This window comes from Thamnophis sirtalis, unplaced genomic scaffold (assembly GCF_051295495.1).
Source record: "Thamnophis sirtalis isolate CommonGarterSnake01/CBP01778 unplaced genomic scaffold, rThaSir2_p1.2 scaffold_2, whole genome shotgun sequence".
Lineage (NCBI taxonomy): Eukaryota > Metazoa > Chordata > Lepidosauria > Squamata > Natricidae > Thamnophis > Thamnophis sirtalis.
Genome location: NW_028261382.1, coordinates 33,329,420 through 33,351,987, shown reverse-complemented (window position 1 = coordinate 33,351,987; position 22,568 = coordinate 33,329,420). Strand labels below are relative to the sequence as shown.

Sequence of the window (22,568 nt, the reverse complement as noted above, 5' to 3'; positions counted from 1 at the left end):
ATTTGGCTTGGAGAGCTGCCAGGCCGAGATCTGCAAAACTTTGCAAGGAGTCTCGGAGAGTCACGAACCAATGAAGCGAGCTAATGGTCTCCTGCAAACTCCACTCCCCTTTCGCTCCTCTTTTGTTTCCTCTGGGAGGGGCCATTCACCGTCCACCTGTGGCCTTACTCCCAAGTGGACCCTTGTTCTTTAGCTGTTCCCTTCGTCTGGCCGTTCTGCGCATGCGCACCCTGGGAACAGGCTCCAGCTGTTCTTCTGCCTCACTGATGTCTGACTCTGAAGGCAGCTGATAACTGTCAGATGGCCCTGGCCTTCTCTCTGCCTCCGACACAGATCCCTCCTCAGAGCCTCCCCCAGACTCCAGGACTGGCCCATCTTCCTCCCCAACCTCCTCACTATCCGAATCTACTGCCCTGCTCTGCTTGGTTGGCCACAACAGAAGAAAGTAAAATCAGGATTAACGTTCATCCTGAGAAATCAAGCTTTTTTTCTTTTTTTAAAAAACTGACTGCCTGAGAGGGGAGAAGTACGCAGAAGCCGGAGTACTTCCACCACGAGGGAAATCAAAGCCTGCAACATGTCTGTCACCTGATTGTAAATTTGAGAGAGGCTGGCGTCTTGCTTTTCCACCGAGCCAAATCTGTACCTACCTCCAGGCTGTTTGGCTCAACTACAAAACAAAAGGATGGCATTTACCCAAACGGCATGTGCCGAAGATTAGTAAAGCGGTAGCTGAATCAGCCTTCTCCCCATCCCATCCCTCCGTACAATCAAGTTTTCAGCCTCTCTCTCCCGATCTTTTTAGAAGGCACAAAGACGGGGTTTGTGATACATTTCATCTCAACCGCAAAGTCGAGCGGGGTTCCGCCATTTCGTGGCGCTTCAGCCACGGCTAACTTATCTCCGTAACGAGCTCTGTAGCGTTTAGCACATCGCGTCCGCCTGCTTGCTTCTATCCACCCTGTGTAAACCCAAAGAAGGGAGTGGCTCCTTGATTACTAGGACGATGTGAACCCAACCGTATAGGGTTTGAGGCCAGCTTTAGCCATTTGGGTATTTCCCGTGAAAAGTGGGGAGAGGGGGGAAATTCCAAAAACCACCCGCCAGCGTCTTTCCCTTGTGTTTTGTCGACGGAAAATCTCGTCTCGTTTACTCGCTGACTGTAACCCAGTATTGTTTCTTCCGTAGCTGTTCTTCTAGTCTTCCTCCACTGACAGTATATCTATGGAAAGAATATAATGTGCCTTAGCTATATTGCTTCCTCGGGCTGTGTAGTGTACCATGTAAGACCGGGATGGGGAACCTGTGGCATGCAGAGTCCTATCTGTGGCACGCGCATCGCTCTGCTGGTCCGGCCAGCTGGTCTTTGCAGACGCCGGAAAACAACTCCAAAAAAAGAGGTTAAAAAACGGCCCGTTTCCAGGCCAAAAACGGCCCGAAAAACGGCCAAAAACCAAGCATGCGCATATTGGCAGGCTGGTCTTTGGGTTCGCGCATGCGCACACGTTCCACTTTGGGCATTCATGTGCCAAAAAGGTTTGCTGCCGCTGATGTAGGATGTCTTGTTTTAAATCCCTAGCTGATGGAAGCATATCCGTCGGCAATCATTATGTGAATACTAACGATTCCGCTGTTGTATCTTCTGAAAGTGCAGACTGTCTTAACCGAAAATGATGGATATGTTTACACCTGCCCCGACGTCGTTCAGTAGAATAAAGAGATTCAACCCATTGTCTGGAATTGGCTTTCTTTCCCCCACGCCCCGTCCCCATGACAATACCCTTCTCTCGTACCTCTCTCCCGTTCCCAAGCTGGAGGAACCGGTTTGCATGTACACAGCCCTGCGCACAATAGTATTGTCCCTACAATAGCTCCCAATTTAATGCGCTCGGCGTTAGGAAAGCGTGCAACGCAGAGTGAAGGAAAATAAGCTAATTGCAAGTAGCGCTATCCCTTCTAGGAATAGGCGAGTCTATGAGTTTGTCCTTGTTCAGGTGATTGGAGGGGTGAAGAGGCAGGTCTGCCACACACCGCCCAGGTGGTGTTACAGAAATAAACACACTTCTGTTGAGGATGACTATACTCGTTCTGAGCATGAAGCAAACTCCTGGTCCAGACAAAAAACCCTTTTATTAATTGACTGAATTCTGCTCATTCGCCTTCAGCAAAGTCTTTCAAGGGAGGATTTACGGTCACAGACCTTATCTGGCTTGGAGAGCTGCCAGGCCCATATCTGCACAACTTGGCAAGGAGTCTTAGAGAGTCACGAATCAATGAAGCGAACTAATTGCCTCCTGCAAACTCCACTCCCCTTTCACTCCTCTTTTATTCCCTCTGGGAGGGGCCATTCACGGTCCACCTGTGGCCTTACTCCCATGTCGACCCTTGATCTTTAGCTGTTCCCTTCGTCTAGCAGCTCTGTGCATGCGCACACTGGGAACAGGCTCTAGCTGTTCCTCTGCCTCACTGATGTCTGACTCTGAAGGCAGCTGATAACTGTCAGATGTCCCTGGCCCCCTCTCTGCCTCTGACACAGAGCCCTCCTCAGAGCCTTCCCCAGACTCCAGGACCGGCCCATCTTCCTCCCCAACCTCCTCACTGTCCGAATCCAGCCCCAACAACTGTGCAGGTGCTGTTACAAAACATTTTTCTCCTGGCTATACTGTGCAAAATTTCCCCCAATAGTGACATCTGGAAACGTTTGCGTGCCGAGGTTATGCTAAGGCAGCTCTGCCAGAATCTTAAATATTGCTGTTGAAAGATTTAAGGTTGCAAATGGAAGATTTAAGTAAAGATATCCAGGGCAGGAGAGTGTCTGAATTCGGCCTTCAGGTGTATGGGGGGGAAAAAGGACACAACCTCATTCTTTACAGAATAGAAAAGTCTTTTATCTTCCAGAAGGATAAAAATCCTTATGGCTCCTCCATCTGTCCTCATCGTAAATCAGCTTGTCATAATCTTCCCTAAAGCACGCTCCGCAGAGAGACAGCGGCGCAACCCTGCTCCGCCCCATCGCTCTAGAATTCGAAGTTCCCAAACTGCGACGAACGGTTGCTGGGTTTCGGCTGAGGTTTGTAGCCAATCCGGTCGTGAATAACTTGCTCCCAGCTCTTGGGATCAGGATTCAACGCCAGGGCCCCTTCGCCCTCATTGGTTCCCACCATGTCGACCTCTTCCCGCTGCTTTTTATGCGCCTGCAAAAAAAAAAAAACCAAGAAGGTAGAGATCCTTTGGAAAACACAACTGCAACTCATACGCAATACATTTTAAGTGCGCTGAATAATCAAATGCTTTGGAAACATCCCAGAAAGGGGGAGAAAAGCGGGTATGATTCACGGGATCAAAACAGATCCAGCTTGTATCCAGTCATCCTGGCCAGCAGCTATTCAACCCTTGCTTTTAAATGTTAAAAGGTTAAAACTACCTGAAAGTCCATTTCTACATGGACGACATTTTGCCAAAATGACTTCTTTCTATCATGCTTTTCCGCCAGCAGGCAGGACAAAATAGATGCACTTGAGTTCCTGCCACAGCTCATTCAAAAATAAACACTGCCGATCTATAAAGGCAGGTTAATATTTAAATACAACATCCCCTGGATACAAAGAGCACATTTTTGACTGTTTTGTATGTTTTGAAGGAGAAGGATAAATCTCTTCGGTTCGTTGGCTATAAAGAGATATTTTCTTCATCATTATAAAAAGTCTGTTTTCCGATCTTTTGCCTGAAGAAATATATTCAAAGCTTACAAAAAAAATCAGGCTCCATTGACCAATAACATGCTTTATTATTTTTTTCCACCTGGATATAGATATATATATATACTGCCCTTAATTTAAATAAACCAAAAACAGCAAGCGTGGTTCTTGAGGACCATGAGAGAAAGAGAGAGACAGACAAAGACAGAGAGACTGTAGATAGACAGATACAGTAGGATGGATGGATGGATGCACAGACAGACAGACAGATAGACAGAGAGAGACAGATGTGTGTGTGAGAGAGAGACTAGAGACAGGCAGAGTGATGGATAGAAGATAGATAAGATAGGTGATAGATAAAGATAGCCAGAGATAGATGGATAAATAAATGAATGGATGATAAGATGATAAATACAGACAGAGATGATAGAGAAAAGAGGATAGACAGATGATAGTTAGATGGTAAAGATAGATAGATAGACAGACAGATGTTTGTGATAGAGAGACTAGAGACAGGCAGAGTGATGTACAGATGATGGATAAGATAGATGATAGATATAGACAGAGATAGATAGATATAGATGGATGAATGAATGGATGATAGATGATAAATACAGAGAGAGATGATAGAGAAAAGGAGAAGGATAGATATAGATAATACAGACAGATAGATACAGATAGATGATAGAGATGATAGCTAGATGATTAGATAGATAATAGGATAGATAGAGATAATAGGATGGGTAGGTGGGTGGGTAGGTTAGGTAGGTAGATGGATAGACAGACAGACAGATTAGATAGGTAGATGGAAAAATGTATCTGGAATGCCAAAACCTGCAGCTCCTTGGGGAAATGCTGCCTCTGAGCATGTGCAGAATTTCCCTAGGCCATCAGCGGGGACATTTCCCTATATAAAGCAGAGCCACTTTTTTTCCCCTCCCCGCTTCCTTGAAACCACTTTAAAAGCATTTCCCACTGAGAGAGCGCCTCTGAGCATGGGCAGAGTGCTCCAGAGCTCTTCTTTTTTTTTTTTCTTTTTAAAGGGAGCACGGGCGGCCTCCGGCTGGGGACTCCCCAGATGTCTCTCTCACTCTCTCCTCCCCCAAACCCCACCTACCTCCAGCTCCTTGCGGGCCCCCTCGAACTCCTCGATGTCGTCCAGCTTCAGCTCCAGCCGGGTGGGCTTCCTCCGCAGCATCCTCCCGCTGGCCGGTCCAGCGGCTGCCTCTAGGCGCGCATGCGCAACACTGTCCTTTTTACAAAGCCCCCTCTCCCCTCCGCTGCCGGAAACGCATCATAGAGGCCCTCCTGACCTAGAGCGGCCGATTCGCCTGCGGAGACGCCATTGGCCCAGGCGCTCCGCCGGATGCGGGAGATCCGCAAGCGGAAGCCCGTTTGCCCCGGAAGCGCTTCTAAGGAAGCTCGCTTTATCCTGCCGGATCGGCTGTTAAGGGGCGGCTATGGCTTTGCCGAGGGGCTCCACGGTGGGTCAAAGCGGGGGAGGGTGGGACTCCCGGGGGTGGGTGGGCTCGGCCTATTTAGCTGGGAAGGGGGCTGCGCTTCCTAACAATAATAAAATGGGAAAAAATAAAAGAACTACTCTCCCCTTCTCTCCAACCGTTACTTTTCAAACCTTGGACTACAATGCCCATTGTCCACAGCAAGGGACGTTCATGGCCAGACTAGATAAAGGGGTCTTTCCAACGGCGGGATAGTGCAGCTTCCCCTCCTGTTATCCTCAGCCGCCTTCATTCATTATAAGCAGGAGGCTGCTAAAAATTATTCATTTATTATTGTTATTATTACTATTTTATTACTGTTAATTTTGTTATTGCTACTATTATTACATCATCATTATTATTGCTATTGCTATTGCTATTTTATTTTTATTACTATTATTAATATTACTATTTTATTATTATTACTATTATTTTATTATTATTACTATTATTTTATTAATATTACTATTACTTTATTTTATTTATTATTATTGATACTATTACTATTGCTATTATTATTATTCATTAAACATGAAACTCAGTCAACTTAACATGTAATTTTTTTTGCTTCCATTTGTCACGGCAGGGAAATCAGCCAAATCCCCGCGAGAGGCTCCGTTTTCGCACTCTTGACACTGTAGGTTGCCCAGTTTGTATTTTGGGCCCCGCCTCACAATTTGGGGGTGGTATTTTGTGATGGTAGATATAGAGGGTGGCTGTGCCTGGCCAGTGGGAATTCCAATTGGCCCAATCCAGCTGGTTTAAAACACACACACACACGCGCGCGACCCACAACAAGAATCGCATCAATATCACAATTTAAAAAATGGGTATGTGGAGAGCTAGAGAGCAAGGGGCTGTGGGGGAGGTGGAGTCTGCCATCAATATGCTGGCATGTTGGACTACAACTCCCATCATCCCCTTTCGGCTGAGGATTCGCCCCGTGGCTACAACCCTGGATTGTCACCCCTTGTTTTCCTCCGCAGGGGATCAAAACCAAGGCGTCCGATGATGGAGATGCCCCTCCTGCCAAGAGGGCCCCCATTTTCTATGGGAGCCTGGAGGAGAAAGAGCGCGAGCGGATCCTGAAGGGGGAGTCGGCGATGATGGGCAAAGAAGCCGTCAAAGCAGCCATTGAAGCTGGCAACATCAACATCTCCACCGGTAAGATGAAGCCCAGCGACCAGGAAAACATCAAAGTTTGGGCGGTTATTTTTTCTCCTCCTTTAGGTTTATCGTAGGAAACATACAGTGGAGTAAACAGTTTCTCTGGCAGCAGATTCAGACAGTGAGGAGGTTGGGGAGATGGGCCAGTCCTGAAGTCTGGGGAAGGCTCTGATGAGGGCTCTGTGTCGGAGGCAGAGAGGGGGCCAGGGCTGTCTGACAGTTATCAGCTGCCTTCAGAGTCAGACATCAGTGAGGCAGAAGAACAGCTGGAGCCTGTTCCCAGTGTGCGCATGCACAGAGTTGTCAGACGAAGGGAACAGCTACAGAACAGGGCTTGACTTGGGAGTAAGGCCACAGGTGGGACAGTCCCAGAGGAAATAAAAGAGGAGCGACAGGGGAGTGGAGTTTGGAGGAGACAATTAGTTCGCTTCATTGGTTCGTGACTCTCCGAGACTCCTTGCCAAGTTCTGCAGAGATCGGCCTGGCAGCTCTCCAAGCCAGATAAAGTCTGTGACTGTAAATCCTCCTTCGAAAGATTTTCCTGGATGTGAATGAGCAGAATTCACGCGAAATTAATAAAAGGGTTTTTTTGTCGGGACCAGGAGTTTGCTTCAGGCTCTTGGGAAGCCTCCGCCAGAACAACATAGGATGCCTGATATATACTGAATTTCTCCTCTGGCCTAGGGGAAGTTTTTGACCTCGATGACCACATCAGCGAACGTCAAGCAGAAGTCCTGGCCGAATTTGAGCGCCGGAAACGGGCGAGGCAAATCAACGTTTCCACGGATGACTCCGAAGTCAAGGCCTGCTTACGAGCGCTCGGAGAACCTATAACGCTGTTTGGGGAAGGCCCGGCCGAAAGGAGGGAGAGGTGAGAGCCGATGTATTTAGATTGAACTGTCCCTCCCCTTGCCCTTCGTACATTTAAAAAGGCATTTTCACGTTGACATTTCCTTCTCGCCAGGCTACGTAATATTCTCTCGGTTGTTGGCCCCGACGCCTTGAAGAAAACCAAGAAAGATGACGAAAAATCTAAGAAGTCCAAAGAAGAGGTGGGTGTGTTTTATACAGTTGCTGCTCAAGTTCTTTGTCTCCTCTTGAGCTGGACTTCCACGATGCCTAACGTATATATAAAAGAACAATCCGTTTGAAACGGAAGGGATCAAGAGTGTTGATTTGTGCGTAAATCATTTGCAATTAACCGAGTTAGAGGCCAAATCAGTTGAAATGAATGTCTCATGATTTTCCAGCGAGGGTGAAAATATATAAGAATCCTCTGTGGAAAATACATTACACATCGCATCACTTCTGAAAAAAATTGTTCTGACCTAGGCTTCCTGAGACCGAACAAAGCACCCCAAAAACCCTCTTTTTAGTTCAACGGCTGTGAATTACGTTCATTCACAGCCTGCAATGAGTCACAGATAGTTTGTAAAGAGTCCGATAGAAGTCTGCCAAAGTCTTTCGGGATAAGGCTGATAAGCACCCACCTTTATCTCCCTTGAAACGCTGCCAAAGACCTGATTGGCAATTAGCTTTGCAAGGCCACACGGAGCGCAGAGTCAAAACGGAGCTTCAGACTTTAAACCGACCAGAACGAACAAGGTTGCTTCCTGCAGAGGCTCACGGGCCTTTGCTCCTCCTTTATGGCTTATGGGAGGGGCCAATCACCTCCAAAGCCTTAACTTCCGAGTTCGCCCCTTTTGTCTTAACTGTTTTTGTCTACTGGCAGCTCTCTGCATGTTCACACTGAGAACAGGCTCCCTCTCTGGCTCCAGAGGCAGCACATAACTCCCAGATGGCCCTGGCCTTCTCTCTCCCTCCGACGCAGAGCCCTCGTCTGAGCCTTCCCCAGACTCCAGGACTGGCCCATTTTCCTCCCCAACCCTCCTCATTGTCCAACTCTGCTGCCAGATCCGCTGGCCGCTGGTGGACCACAACAAAAACGTTGGCTCTGTGCCTTCACTTCTTTTTGCAATTTGTCTTTCTTAGTATCAGCAGACCTGGTACCACGAAGGGCCAACCACCTTGAAGACAGCGAGACTCTGGATTGCAAACTACTCCCTTCCCCGGTAAGGCTATGAGTGAAAGGGAGAGAGCAAACCCCACTCCCTCTAGCACTGATGTTGTTATCAGCTAGGTAACGAAACGTCTGCAAGAAAACAACGCAGCTCGGCAAGCAACAAGGGCCCCACAGTTCTCCTCCTTCTCACCCTCCTCTCTGTAAATCTCTCTCCCTCCTAGCACTGATGATATTCCCTAGTTGGGTAATGAAATGTCTGCAAGAAAACCACCAAGCTCAGAGCTTCTGTATATAAACAGAAAGTCCCACTCCCTCCTAGCACTGATGATGTTCCCTAGTTGGGTCATGAAATGTCTGCAAGAAAACCACCAAGCTCAGAGCGTCTGTATATAAACAGAAAGTCCCACTTCCTTCTAGCACTGGCGATACTACCTAGTTGGGTAATGAAACGTCTGCAAGAAAAGCACCAAGCTCAGAGAGTAACAAGGACCCTGCAGTTGTTCTCTTCCTCCTCCTCTTCCTCCCCCCCTATAAATCTATCCCCCCTCCTATCACCTAGTTGGGTAAAGAAACTATACAAGAAAACAACCCACTCAGAGAGCATCAAGGGCCTACCAGTTCAATCCTGAGCTACCAAAATCCTCTTCCACGTGTTTTCTCTGTCCTTGCCCTATAGCAGAACGGGTTTGTATATGTGGTAAAGGAGAAGTGGAAGATAATTCACATGTTCTATTACACTGCGAGCTATACAGAGCTTGTAGGTCTGCACATATTCTCCCCTTATTAGAGAGATTGCCAGGGAAGGCAGACCGTTTTTATCTAGGCTTTCTCCTCCAGGACACTAACCCGGTTACCACGTATGAGTGGCAAAGTTCTGTGCTGCTGCAATGTCCATAAGAAAAAAATTGGCTACAGAAGTATAGTACCATCTTGTACTAATTATCTGGACATACCTTTAACAATCTTTGGACCATTATGTTATTATCCACTTTTAATGTCAATACTTTTCCATTATATTTTAATGTTAGCATTTTTTAATATAGCTGTAAAACCTAATGTGTATTGCTGGTCTTTGACCGTAATAAAGATTTTACTTACTTACTCTCTGTCCTTGCGCAGGGCAGTGAAGCGACTGGACGAAGCCCGGTGGTTTAAGGAGGTCCCCGAAGCCACACGGACATCCCAGAAACAAGAGCTTCACAAATCTTTAAGGGTGAGTAAGGGGCCCTCCCCACCACGCTGCAGGTCAAGAGAGTTGCAACTTAAAAACCTCCTCAAAAAGGTGGAAGCTTTGCGCGACTTAGATCTGCTTTGCACCGGTAAATGTTGCAGTGGCTTTTCTCTGGCCGAGGGGAAATCTACGAGTCTTGTTGAGCAAACCTCATGTCGGGATTGTCTTGCTTAGCCACAGAAATGCTGGGTTCGATTGTTGGATCGTAAGTCAACAAAAATAAAAAATAAAAATTGCCTTCCAAGTCCCTCAATAAATGATTTTGAGGGTGTAACAGGAAGCATTCGGGAAGTTTTCTTCTTCCTACTTCTCCTCTCCCTCCCCTTTCTCCCTCTTCTCTTTACTGCTCCCCCTTTCCCCTTTTTTCCTACTCTCCCTTTCTCTCTCTCCCTTTCTCCTCTCCCCCTTTCCCTTTTTCTCTTTTCCTCTCCCTCTCCCTTTCTCTCTACTCCTTACTCTCCTTTCCCTTTCTCTCTTCTCCTCCCCCTCTACCTTTCCCTTTCTCTCTTCTCCTTACTCTCTTTTCCCTTTCTCTTCTCCTTTCTCTCCCTTTCCCTTTCTCTCCTCCTTCTCTCTCTTTATCTCTCCTCTCCCTTTCCCTCTTCTCTCCCCCTTTCCCTCTCTCTTCCTCTCCCTCTCCCTTTCTCTCTCTTCTCCTTACTCTCTCCCTGTCTCTCTTTCTCTCTTCTCCTTGCTCTCCTCTCCCTTTCTCTTTTCCTCTCCACCTCCCTTCCTCTCTCTTCGCCTTACTCTCCTCCTCCCCCCCCCTTTCTCTCCCTCCCTCTCTTTTGAATCCTTATGAAAGATGATCATTTATCATTTAGCATATGTCATATCACGCATGGACTGGCAATATATATTAATAATAACTGTTTGGAAAGAATTGGCAGCTTCATCCTCTTGGTGTCCTTTCATTTCCAGTCCCTGAATAACTTCTGCAGCCAAATTGGGGATGACCGTCCTATTTCCTTTTGTCACTTCAGTTCCAACTCCAAATTCTTGGCCACAGCCTGTTGGTAAGAAGGATTTTGTTGTCTTGGAGGGAAGGGGGGGGGGGTTCACCTCAGGCAGGAGAGGGCAAAAGAATGACTGAAGGGGGGCACCCAGTTTAAAACAAAAAAACTCTGACATTTATAGAATCAGCCTAAATCTAATTTAAAATCATTTTTATTAGGTTCTGCACACCTTCATGATGTGTGGGTGATATTGCTCTCTAGTTATAATTATTCTTTAGTTTAACTGATTATTGCTTTATTAGTTGCCATGAATAACTGTGAAGAAAAAAAATTAGAGGCCTCTCCTAAAAAAAACATAGAGATGCGGTGAACCCTCAGTGAACTGAACACTAACCCACTGAACCCAGTGTCCCGCTTAGTGACGGAATGTTTGGGCTCCATTGTAGTCGTAAGTCGAGGACTACAGGCAAGCCAGGCCTACTCCATCCTATCATTGTTTATTATGGCATGTAAGTCACTTAGGTACATGGTGGCTCGGTGGCTAAGACGCCGAGCTTGTCAATCAGAAAGGTCGGCAGTTCAGCGGTTCGAATCCCTAGCGCCGCATAACGGAGTGAGCTCCCATTACTTGTCCCAGCTTCTGCCAACCGAGCAGTTCGAAAGCACATAAAAAATGCAAGTAGAAAAATAGGTATCATCTTTGGTGGGAAGGGAACAGCATTCCGTGCGCCTTTGGGCGTTGAGTCATGCCGGCCACATGACCATGGAGACGTCTTCGGACAGCGCTGGCTCTTCGGCTTTGAAACGGAGATGAGCACCGCCCCCTAGAGTCGGGAACCACTAGCACATATGTTTGAGGGGAACTTTTACCTTTTTTACTAAAAAAAAAAAATCCATATGCAAAGAGGGGAGCTTGGAAGACTTTGAACATGAAAAATTTGGAGCAGCAAAGTGTCCTAATCTTTTCCTTGTGGTCTCCTTTCTTTCGGCCCACAGGAGCGGGCTCTGTAAGATATGGTCGGTGCCGGATTGCAATCTCGTCCTCACTTTGCGAGGTACTGCAACTCTCCCCTCCCTTTGAGCCACAGCCTGGTTCAGAACCGGGCAAGCACATATCCTGGTGTACCTGACAGCTTTCTCACCTCTCCTAAGGGCATAACACCAACGTCGGCGCCATCGTCTTCCACCCCAAAGCCACCATCTCATTGGACAAGAAGGACGTCAATCTGGCGTCTTGCGGCGCCGATGGCTCCGTCAAGCTCTGGAGTCTGGAAAGGTTCGTGCAGGCTTTTCTCATTTGCTATTTCCAATAAAGCCTCAGGGCGGATGGGATAGGTGGCTCAGGGGCTAAGACGCTGAGCTTGTCGATCAGGAAGGTCTGCAGTTCGGCGGTTCGAATCCCGAGCGCCACGTAACGGAGGGAGCTCCCGTGACTTGTCCCATCTTCTGCCAACCTAGCAGTTCGAAAGCAGGTCAAAAATGCAAGTAGAAAAATAGGAACCACTTTTGGTGGGAAGGGAAAAGCGTTCCGTGGGCCTTCGGGCATTGAGTCATGCCGGCCACATGACCCCGGAGGCATCTTCGGACAGCACTGGCTCTTCGGCTTTGAAACGGAGATGAACACCGCCCCCTGGAGTCAGGAACGACTAGCACATATGTGCGAAGGGAACCTTTACCATATATATCATATATATATATATATATATATATATATATATATATATATATATATATATATATATATATATATATATATATATATATATATATATATAAAGGGAGATCTATACTAGTCTCCCTTTATTTATTAGCACAAATACAACATATATATATATATGTAGTATTTGTGCTGATAAATATTTGTGCTGATATATATATATATATATATATGTGTGTGTGTGTGTATGTGTGTGTGTGTGTGTGTATGTATGTGTGTGTGTGTATATATATATATATATATATATATATATATATATATATATATATATATATATATATATATATATATATATATATATATATATATATATATATATATATATATGATTTTTTTACAACCCCCGGTATGCCCAAATATGGGAGGAAGCTAACTGCTTCCATTCTCTGTCCATCGGCTCGTCACAAGAGACCATCCAGACAGAAACCCAATATTTTTACTGTTGCCTTTTGTTACATTTGTGTTGTATTTGTGCTGATAAAGTCTCTATTTATTTATCAGCACAAATACAACACACACACACACACACACACATATAAAACTCCTCCCATAAATTCACGACACTTTTCCCCAGTAATGTTAAAGACTGAACGCCCCACTGCAGGGAATCAAGTGTGGCTGCTGGCAGAATCTGCTGATGGCCTAAATTTGCCTTCCAGAATCTGCAGCCCTTCCGATGTTGCTGAGCCAGCATTAGGCAACACGGAATCTGCTCGTGAGTGGGGGCGGCTGGAGTTGTTGCCAAGCTACAGCTGAGGGGGCAGAAGGGCCATTTCATTTCAGCAGAAAATTTGTTTAGCGCTGGGTGTTCAGTGCTAGGTGACCTCCGGTTGGGCCCTGAAAGGTCCACAAGAAAACAACCAGAGAGGACCAAGTCCTCCTCCTCCTCCTCTTCCTCTTTCCCTTCCTCTTTCTCTTCCTCCCACAGCCTGCTTCTAGCAGTAATGCCGTTACCTATTTGGGTAATGAAACATACGCGAGGAAACAACCAAGCTCAGAGAGCACCCAGTCCTCCTCCTTGCCTTCCTCCTCCTCCTCCTCCTCCTCCTCCTCCTCCTCCTCCTCCTCCTCCTCCTCCTCCTCCTCCTCCTCCTCCTCCTCCTTTATACCCTACTTCCTTTTAGCACTGATGCTGTTATCTATTTGGGTAATGAAACATCTGCAAGAAAACAACCAAGCTCTCAGAGGACCAAATCTTCCTTGTCTATCTCCTCGTCTTCCTCTTTCTCCTCCTCCATATCCTACTTCCTTCTAGCACTGATGCTGTTACCTATTTGGGTTGCAAAATATCAGCAAGAAAACAACCAAGCTCAGAGAGGACCAAATCCTGCTCCTCGTCTTCCTCCTCTACCTCCTCCTCCTCCTCCTCCTCCTTTACACCCTACTTCCTTCTAGCACTGATGCTGTTACCTATTTGGGTAATGAAACATTTGCGAGGAAACAACCAAGCTCAGAGAGGACCAGATCCTCCTCTTCCTCCTCCTCCTCCTCCTCCTCCTCCTCCTTTACACCTACTTCCTTCTAGCACTGATGCTGTTATCTATTTGGGTAATGAGACATCTGCAAGAAAACAACCAAGCTCAGAGAGCACCAAATCCTCCTTGTCTTCCTCCTCCTCCTCCCCCATACCCTACTTCCTTCTAGCACTGATGCTGTTACCTATTTGGGTTGCAAAATATCAGCAAGAAAGCAACCAAGCTCAAGAGAGGACCAAGTTCCCCTCCTCCTCCTGTTTCTCCTCCTCCTCCTCCCCCCACCCCCTACTTCTAGCACTGATGCTAGTAACCCACAATTTGGGTTACAAAACACCTGCAAGAAAACAACCGAGCTCACAGACCCACAATGATCCCACAGTATTGACCCCTCTTTGCCAAGGTCATCCGCTACAGGTTTGCCAAACCCTGTGACAGGCGTGCGTGTTTGCAAGCATCAAAAAATGAGTAACAATCCACATTTACGGTTTGGAGAATGGGACGCTCCCCTCCCCTCCCCTGGTTTCTTATCTTCTGCACCTTCTTGGTTTCTTTCAGCGATGAACCAGTGGCTGATATAGAAGGCCACACAGTGAGAGTGGCCCGGGTCACGTGGCATCCCTCTGGCAGATTTTTGGGCACCACATGGTAAGAAGGTCCCTCTCTCTTTCTCCCTCTGCTAAATGGGGGTGGGGGGGAGAGGATTGAAATTGTCACTGCCCAGCTAGCTGAAGATTCTGGGATTTGTGGTCTCGCGCCATCCAGAGGGGCAACCTGTTGAGGAAAGGTGGTATCTATAATTCTTCCTTAGCTAGTTCTAGAGTCCTTAGCTCTTATATACCGCTTCACAGTGCTTTTACAGCCCTCTCTAAGCGGTTTACAGAATCAGCCTCTTGCCCTCCAACAATCTGGGTCCTCATTTGACCCACCTCGGAAGGATGGAAGGCTGAGGCAACCTTCAGCTGGTCAGGATCGAACTCCCGGCTTTGTGGGCAGAATTAGCCCACTGTAGTGCATTCTAACCACTGTGGCACCATGGTTCAGATCTAGGTAGAGTGGGGAGAGAGAAAAAGAGAACAGAGAGAGAGAGAGAGAGGTGAGACGATTAATGAGAGTGGATAAATAGACAGACTGATATATATATGCAGATTAGGTAGATAGGTGGGTAGGTAGATAGCTAATGTAGATTAGGGGGGGATGGATAAATAGAGAGAGAGAGATAAATGGATGGAGAAAGTGAGAGATACTGGTTGGAGAAGCAGATAATGGATAGATAGAGGATGGATGGTAGGTAGGTGGAGGTAGATGACAGATAGATAGATGATAGATGAATGACAGATAGATACAGTAGATAGATAGATTGATTTGATTGATTGGTAGATGATAGATGGATGACAGACGGACACATAGATGATAGATAGATAGATAGATAGATAGATAGATAGATAGATAGATAGATAGATAGATAGATAGATAGATTTGATTGATTGGTAGATGATAGATGAATGACAGACAGACAGACCGACAGAGAGATAGATAGATTTGATTGCTAGATGGTAGATGATAGATTGATGACAGATAGAAAGATAGATGATAGATAGATAGATAGATAGATAGATAGATAGATTTGATAGATAGATAGATAGATAGATTTGATTGATAGATGGTAGATGATAGATGGATGACACATAGATTAGATTAGACAGATTGACAGACAGACAGAGCTAGCTAGCACTGGGACTTATGCCCCGTGGGGGGAAACACTTGCTGGACCTCTACAAGATCTGCCAGGTTAACCTTCCTTGTTTCTCCCACTGTAGCTATGACCACTCCTGGCGTTTGTGGGACCTCGAGGCCCAGGAGGAGATTCTCCACCAGGAAGGGCACAGCAAAGGGGTCTACGACATCGCCTTCCATGGCGATGGCTCCTTAGCCGGCACCGGGTAAGCCCTCGACCTCTGCACCAAGGCCTTGGCTGGCCGAATGGGATCCCAGGCCAAGCACCGAGGCTTTCCTAAGGCCAGCCTCCACTTGGGACCCTCCCGCAAGGTGTCCTTGCTTTACGGCCTCCATCAAGGCCAGCATTTCCATTGCTAAGCCAGGCGGTTCTTAAGTGAGCCGCGCCTTCATTCTATGACCTCTTTGCCCCCGGTGGTTACGCAAATCACTGCAGTCATTAAGTGAGCCGTGCTTTCGCTGAGCAAATCTGCCCCCCCCCCCCCATTGACTTGGCTTATTGGCTATCTCCTGGGAAGGTCCGAATTTTGATCAGGTGACCATAGGGATCCCGCGACGGTCATAAGTGTGAACAACGCTTATGAGTCACTTTTTTTCAGTGCTGTTATAACTTCAGCAGACATACTGCTGTAAGTTGAGGACTACGTTTTATTTATCGGACATATTTTGTTTTGTTTTCTTCCAGTGGTCTGGATGCCTTTGGCCGCGTTTGGGACTTGCGCACCGGAAGGTGCATTATGTTCTTGGAAGGTCATCTCAAAGAGATCTACGGGGTCAGCTTTTCCCCGAACGGGTAAGAGCCACACTGTGAAGTTTCCAAAAGACGACCTAATTAATTTACGAGCCTCGAGACAAAGTTCAAAAGAAACCCAGTCATTGATTAGGAGCAACGTTTTGGCATGTTCTTCTGCAGAGCCGAAACTGATTTCCTGTTAATGGTCTTTGCACTTTACCCCAAACTCTCCCCTCCCTCAGTCTGTGTCATAAATCATATCCACCAATGAGGTTGTAGAAATATGAGATCCGGCTCTGGACGAAGGTATGCATGGAATCCTCCCTCCCAATGTCAACTTGATAATAGTTGCCGCGGCTCATGTGTCCTTAATGTTGATTCATTCACCTTCCCATGCTGGCCCTGTGGTCAGAGTGCAGTACTGCAGGCTACTTCTGTTGACTGCCGGCTGCCTGCAATTGGGCAATTCGAATGAGTATTGAAGGCTCATTCTGCCCACTGCCAGGAGTTCAATGCTGATCAGCTCAAGGTTGATTCAGCCTTCCGTCCTTCCGAGGTGGGTCAAATGAGGACCCAGATTGTTGGGGGCAAAAGGCTGACTCTATAAACTGCTTAGAGAGGGCTGTAAAAGCACCGAAAAGTGGTATATAAGTCTAAGGGCTACCGCTATTTCTACTCCCCCTCTGCTAAGTGTAAGCCCCAGCTTCATTCTTCTTCTTCCTCTTCCTCCTCCCATTCATAGATACCACATCGCCACTGGCAGTGGAGACAACACCTGTAAAGTTTGGGACCTTCGCCAGAGGAGGTGCATTTACACCATCCCCGCCCATCAGAACCTGATCACCGGAGTGAAATTTGAACGTAAGCCTTTCTGCCGCGAGGCCTCAAATCTGGACTCTGAAAACTCAAGCTTCAACTTTGGGGAACCGCCGAGAGCCTCGCAGTTGGGGCTCAGATTTGAGGGCAAGGGGGCAGCTTCCCTTGTTCTTCAAAGCCAACTTAGCTTGCCCGCAGGGGCGCCTCCCAGCGAAGCAGCCTCACATCAAACTGGGTTAAGATTTGGCGAGTGAAGCCCTTGGAAATGTAGGTGAAGCTTCAGGTTGAAAAACGAAAGCACCTCCCAAATTTCGGACTGGAAACAAGGAGGTTGTGAGTTCTAGTCCCACTTTAGCCATGAAAACCAGCTGGGTGACTTTGTGCCGGTCACCAGGAGACAGTGAGTTCTAGTCCCACTTTGGCCATGAAAACCAGCTGGGTGACTTTGGGCCAGTCACCAGGAGACAGTGAGCTCTAGTTCTGCCTAGGCCATGAAAGCCAGCTGGGTGGCTTTGGGCCAGTCACCAGGAGACAGTGAGTTCTAGTCCCACTTTGACCATGAAAGCCAGCTGGGTGACTTTGGGCCAGTCACCAGGAGACAGTGAGTTCTAGTCCCACTTTGGCCATGAAAGCCAGCTGGGTGACTTTGGGCCAGTCACCAGGAGACAGTGAGTTCTAGTCCCACTTTGACCATGAAAGCCAGCTGGGTGACTTTGGGCCAGTCACCAGGAGACAGTGAGTTCTAGTCCCACTTTGGCCATGAAAGCCAGCTGGGTGTCTTTGGGCCAGTCACCAGGAGACAGTGAGTTCTAGTCCCACTTTGACCATGAAAGCCAGCTGGGTGACTTTGGGCCAGTCACCAGGAGACAGTGAGTTCTAGTCCCACTTTGGCCATGAAAGCCAGCTGGGTGACTTTGGGCCAGTCACCAGGAGACAGTGAGTTCTAGTCCCACTTTGACCATGAAAGCCAGCTGGGTGACTTTGGGCCAGTCACCAGGAGACAGTGAGTTCTAGTCCCACTTTGGCCATGAAAGCCAGCTGGGTGACTTTGGGCCCATCATCAGGAGACAGTGAGCTCTAGTTCTGCCTAGGCCATGAAAGCCAGCTGGGTGTCTTTGGGCCAGTCACCAGGAGACAGTGAGTTCTAGTCCCACTTTGACCATGAAAGCCAGCTGGGTGTCTTTGGGCCAGTCACCAGGAGACAGTGAGTTCTAGTCCCACTTTGGCCATGAAAGCCAGCTGGGTGACTTTGGGCCAGTCACCAGGAGACAGTGAGTTCTAGTCCCACTTTGGCCATGAAAGCCAGCTGGGTGTCTTTGGGCCCATCATCAGGAGACAGTGAGCTCTAGTTCTGCCTAGGCCATGAAAGCCAGCTGGGTGTCTTTGGGCCAGTCACCAGGAGACAGTGAGTTCTAGTCCCACTTTGGCCATGAAAGCCAGCTGGGTGACTTTGGGCCAGTCACCAGGAGACAGTGAGCTCTAGTTCTGCCTTAGCCAGGAAAGCCAGTGGGTGACTTTGGGCCTATCACCAGGAGACAGTGAGCTCTAGTTCTGCCTAGGCCATGAAAGCCAGCTGGGTGGCTTTGGGCCAGTCACCAGGAGACAGTGAGTTCTAGTCCCACTTTGGCCATGAAAGCCAGCTGGGTGACTTTGGGCCAGTCACCAGGAGACAGTGAGTTCTAGTCCCACTATGGCCATGAAAGCCAGCTGGGTGACTGGGCCAGTCACCAGGAGACAGTGAGTTCTAGTCCCACTACGGCCATGAAAACCAGCTGGGTGACTTTGGGCCAGTCACCAGGAGACAGTGAGTTCTAGTCCCACTATGGCCATGAAAGCCAGCTGGGTGACTGGGCCAGTCACCAGGAGACAGTGAGTTCTAGTCCCACTACGGCCATGAAAACCAGCTGGGTGACTTTGGGCCAGTCACCAGGAAACAGTGAGTTCTAGTCCCACTTTGGCCATGAAAGCCAGCTGGGTGACTTTCATTTAGTCCTTCTGTGTTACCCCAACCCACTTTTGTTTTGTAAGAGGAAGAAGGTGTGGCGAATATGCCCCCCATCTTTATTTATAAAAATAATAAAGTTGGGCTATACAAATTAAATGATAATAATAACAACAGTTCCCTCCATTCAGTTTTCCCTCCCTCGCCCTCCTCTCCTCTTCCTCTCCGTACCTGTTTTTAGCTGCTTGCAATAGCAACCCCATGGGACACGGTAGCTCAGTGGCTAAGATGCTGAGCTTGTCGATCAGAAAGGTCGGCGGTTCGAATCCCTAGCGCCATGTAACGGGTTGAGCTCCCGTGACTTGTCCCAGCTTCTGCCAATCTAGCAGTTCGAAAGCACGTAAAAAAATGCAAGTAGAAAAATAGGAACCACCTTTGATGGGGAGGGAACAGCGTTCTGTGCGCCTTCGGGCGTTGAGTCATGCCGGCCACATGACCCCGGAGACGTCTTCGGACAGCGCTGGCTCTCCGGCTTTGAAACGGAGATGAGCACCGCCCCCTAGAGTCGGGAACGACTAGCACAGATGTGCGAAGGGAAGCTTTACCTAACAGCATCCTTGTGTTTCCTGAGGTCAGTTGCTCTCCTGGAGCCCCCGTGAATGGTTCGTTTTTGTGCTTCCCTCCTCCCAGCGAATCACGGCAACTTCCTGCTGACCGGGGCCTACGACAACACGGCCAAGGTGTGGACCCACCCGGGCTGGTCTCCCTTGAAGACCTTGGCCGGACACGAGGGCAAAGTCATGGGCTTGGACATCTCCATGGACGGGCAACTGATCGCCACCTGCTCCTACGACCGGACCTTCAAGCTCTGGATGGCAGAATAAGCAGGGTATTTCCACCCATCGGAAACCTTCTCCACGCCACCTGGGGGATTTACCTGGGTTTTATGTCGGGGGGAGATCCGATCACAACTGGCCTTGCAGAGTCCATCCTCTTCCTCCTCCTCCTCCTCCTCCTGTTACGCCGGCCAGCCCAGGTGATAAAAGGTTGCAAACCACCCCCCCTCCCTGCTGCTTTTGCTGGCCTTGGACGGAGATGCTTCTGGGAGATCGGAGGGTCCCCCTCAAATAGGTGGTCTTTGGACCTCTCAGTTTGGGACCGGAGTCGTTTTCTCTGTTGGGCAGAGACTTTTTTTAAAAAATCAGAAAAAAAAATAAGTGTATTAAAACGAAGTGGCTGCTTCTGTTTCAAAGCCTCCACCGGTTCCGTTGTCTGCAGTCTCTCTTTTTCACTTAGTGCCTGATAGTTTGTACAGTTAGTCCTCCTGTTACAGCCACTTGTTTAATGACTAAAGACCGACAGTTCCTTCCTTCTATCTTTTTCCTTTCCTTTCCTTCTTTCCTCCTCCATTCTCTTTTCCTCTGCTCCCCTTTCCTCTCCTCTCTCCTCTCTTTATCTTCTCTCTTCTCTTCACTTTTCTCCTTTATTCTCCTTCTTTGTTCTCCCCTCCTCCTCGTCCTTTTTTTCTTCCTCCTTTCCTCTCTTTCTCTTCCCCTTCTCTTCCCTTCTCTTCCCTTTTTCACACATCTCTCTGTCTCTCTCTGCCCCCGCTCTCTCTGCCCCTCTTTCTCTCTGTCTCTCTGTCTCACTCTCTCTGTCTCACTCTGCCCCTCTCTCTCTCTCTCTCTCTCTCTCCCTGTCTGTGTGTGTGTGTGTCTGTCTGTCTGTCTCTCTCTCTCTCCCTGTCTCTCTGTGTGTGTCTGTCTCTCTCCCTCCCTCCCTCTCTCTCTCTCTCTCTCTCTCATGTCTCCTAGCAGATATATCTTGAAAAACACCAACATTATTTTCACCCCTTTTGTTTAAAAAAAATAGAGTTTTCTTCCAGCGCCTTCCTCTTAACTGTTATAGAAAATACTAGCTGGATAACAAAGTACAGATTAAGCCATCATCCTTTTGTCTGAATTCAGCCTCTTTTGCAACCCTGGCTACCTCTCTGCCCTAGTCCATCTGACTTTCCTTTTTTTTAAGTATTATTTGCTAACTGAAAAAGAGGATCAAAGGCCTTCAAATGATTTTTGAGTAGTTTATGTGACTCCTCTGCATCCTTGGTCTCTCTCCTTTATGCGCTCATCCACAGGAACTTCATGGAACCCAGAGTGCAGAGTTGGGGGGGGGGGATGTTAAAGTTCCTAATTAAAATCTTTTCCAGGCAGATTTTCCTGTCTTGATTCAGAAAAAAAAAGCTTTAGGAGAAATTCCCTTCTGGTTACCCAAGACGGATTCCTTCCTCACCCGCCTCAATAAATTTAATTTCACCCCATTGATTGTAACTCAGTAGCAGCACTGACCCGGTGGCTCATTTAGCCCACATCGGCATTCCCATCCCTGAACTGGACACCAAGCAGGTCAGGTTCCCAAAACTGGCTCGGCTGCAAAAAAATAAAATTAAAAAAAACCTCCCCTCACCTTGCTCAAAACAATTTTACAGTGAGAGAGGAATGTATTTGCTCGGTACACAGAACATGGTGAACTTCGTAATATTTGGACAGCGAGAAGAGAAGCATTTAATAAATAAGTGATACAAACCAGCCCAGTAGGTAAAGGGAAAAAAGTAAACATTTAATATGCTTGATTTGATTTTTTGATTTCTGTCTCTCTGTCTCTTTCTTTCTCTTCTCTTTCTCTCTCTCTCTCTCACACACACTGTCTCTCTTCGCTGTCTGTCTCTCTGTGTCTCTCTCCTCTGTCTGTGTGTGTGTCTCCTCTCTCTCCTCTCTCTGCCTCTTTCTCTTCTCTTTCTCCCTCTGTCTCTCCTCTCTCTCTTTTCCTCTCTGTGTCTCTGTGTGTGTGTGTGTGTGTGTCCTCTCTGTCTCCTCTCTCTCTTTCTTTCTCTTCTCTTTCTCTCTCTGTCTCTCTCTCTCTTCTCCTCTGTCTCTCTGTGTCTCTCTCCTCTGTGTGTGTGTCTCTTCTATCTCTCTCCTGTCTCTCTTTTCTCTGTCTCTTTCTGTGTGTCTCTCCTTTCTTCTCCTCTCTGTGTCTCCTCTCTCTTCTCTCTATCTCCTGTCTCTGTCTCTTTCTCTTTTCTTTCTCTCTCTCTGTTTCTCTCTCTTCTCTCTCTCTCTTTCTCTGTGTGTGTCTCCTCTCTTTCCTCTCCTCTCTCTCTCTCTCTCTCTCTGTGTCTCTCCTTTCTCCTCTCTGTGTCTCTCTCCTCTCTCTGTGTGTGTCTCTTCTCTCTCTCTTCTCTCTCTCTCCTCTCTCTGTGTCTCTCCTCTCTTCTCCTCTCTGTGTCTCTCTCCTCTCTCTGTGTGTGTCTCTTCTCTCTCTCCTCTCTGTGTCTCTCCTCTCTCTCTTCTCCTGTGTCTCTCTCCTCTCTCTGTGTGTATCTCTTCTATCTCTCTCTCCTCTCTCTCTTCTCTGTCTCTCTGTGTGTCTCTCTTATTTCTGTCTTTCTCTGTCTCTCTCTCTCCCCCCCACACACACATGTCCACACTTTTGCATTTACAAATGCCGCATTTTAAGTACAGAGAAAAATTTAACTTGATTTTCCGTTAAGTGCTGCAACAGACTAATTAAGAAC

At 47.6% G+C, this 22,568-nt stretch overlaps 2 protein-coding genes across 2 annotated transcripts; one reads left to right on the top strand and one right to left on the bottom strand.

Moving 5' to 3' along the window:
* Window positions 1-501: 501 nt before the first annotated feature.
* On the bottom strand, window positions 502-4,993 carry CDC26 (cell division cycle 26). The gene is made up of 2 exons (XM_087704691.1): window positions 4,816-4,993; window positions 502-3,194 (listed from the first exon to the last, which is right to left on the bottom strand). The coding sequence occupies exons 1-2, from the start codon at window positions 4,894-4,896 to the stop codon at window positions 3,018-3,020; spliced, it is 258 nt and encodes an 85-aa protein (XP_087560817.1). The 5' UTR covers window positions 4,897-4,993; the 3' UTR covers window positions 502-3,017.
* Window positions 4,994-5,080: 87 nt separating this feature from the next.
* Window positions 5,081-20,255, top strand: PRPF4 (pre-mRNA splicing tri-snRNP complex factor PRPF4). The gene is made up of 15 exons (XM_087704689.1): window positions 5,081-5,182; window positions 5,784-5,834; window positions 6,184-6,361; window positions 7,049-7,235; window positions 7,329-7,416; window positions 8,357-8,436; window positions 9,507-9,600; window positions 10,540-10,634; window positions 11,571-11,629; window positions 11,727-11,850; window positions 14,322-14,411; window positions 15,584-15,706; window positions 16,186-16,293; window positions 16,976-17,094; window positions 19,682-20,255. Exons 1-15 carry the CDS (start codon window positions 5,159-5,161, stop codon window positions 19,873-19,875), a joined length of 1,614 nt encoding a protein of 537 aa, XP_087560815.1. The 5' UTR covers window positions 5,081-5,158; the 3' UTR covers window positions 19,876-20,255.
* The last annotated feature ends 2,313 nt before the right edge of the window (window positions 20,256-22,568 follow it).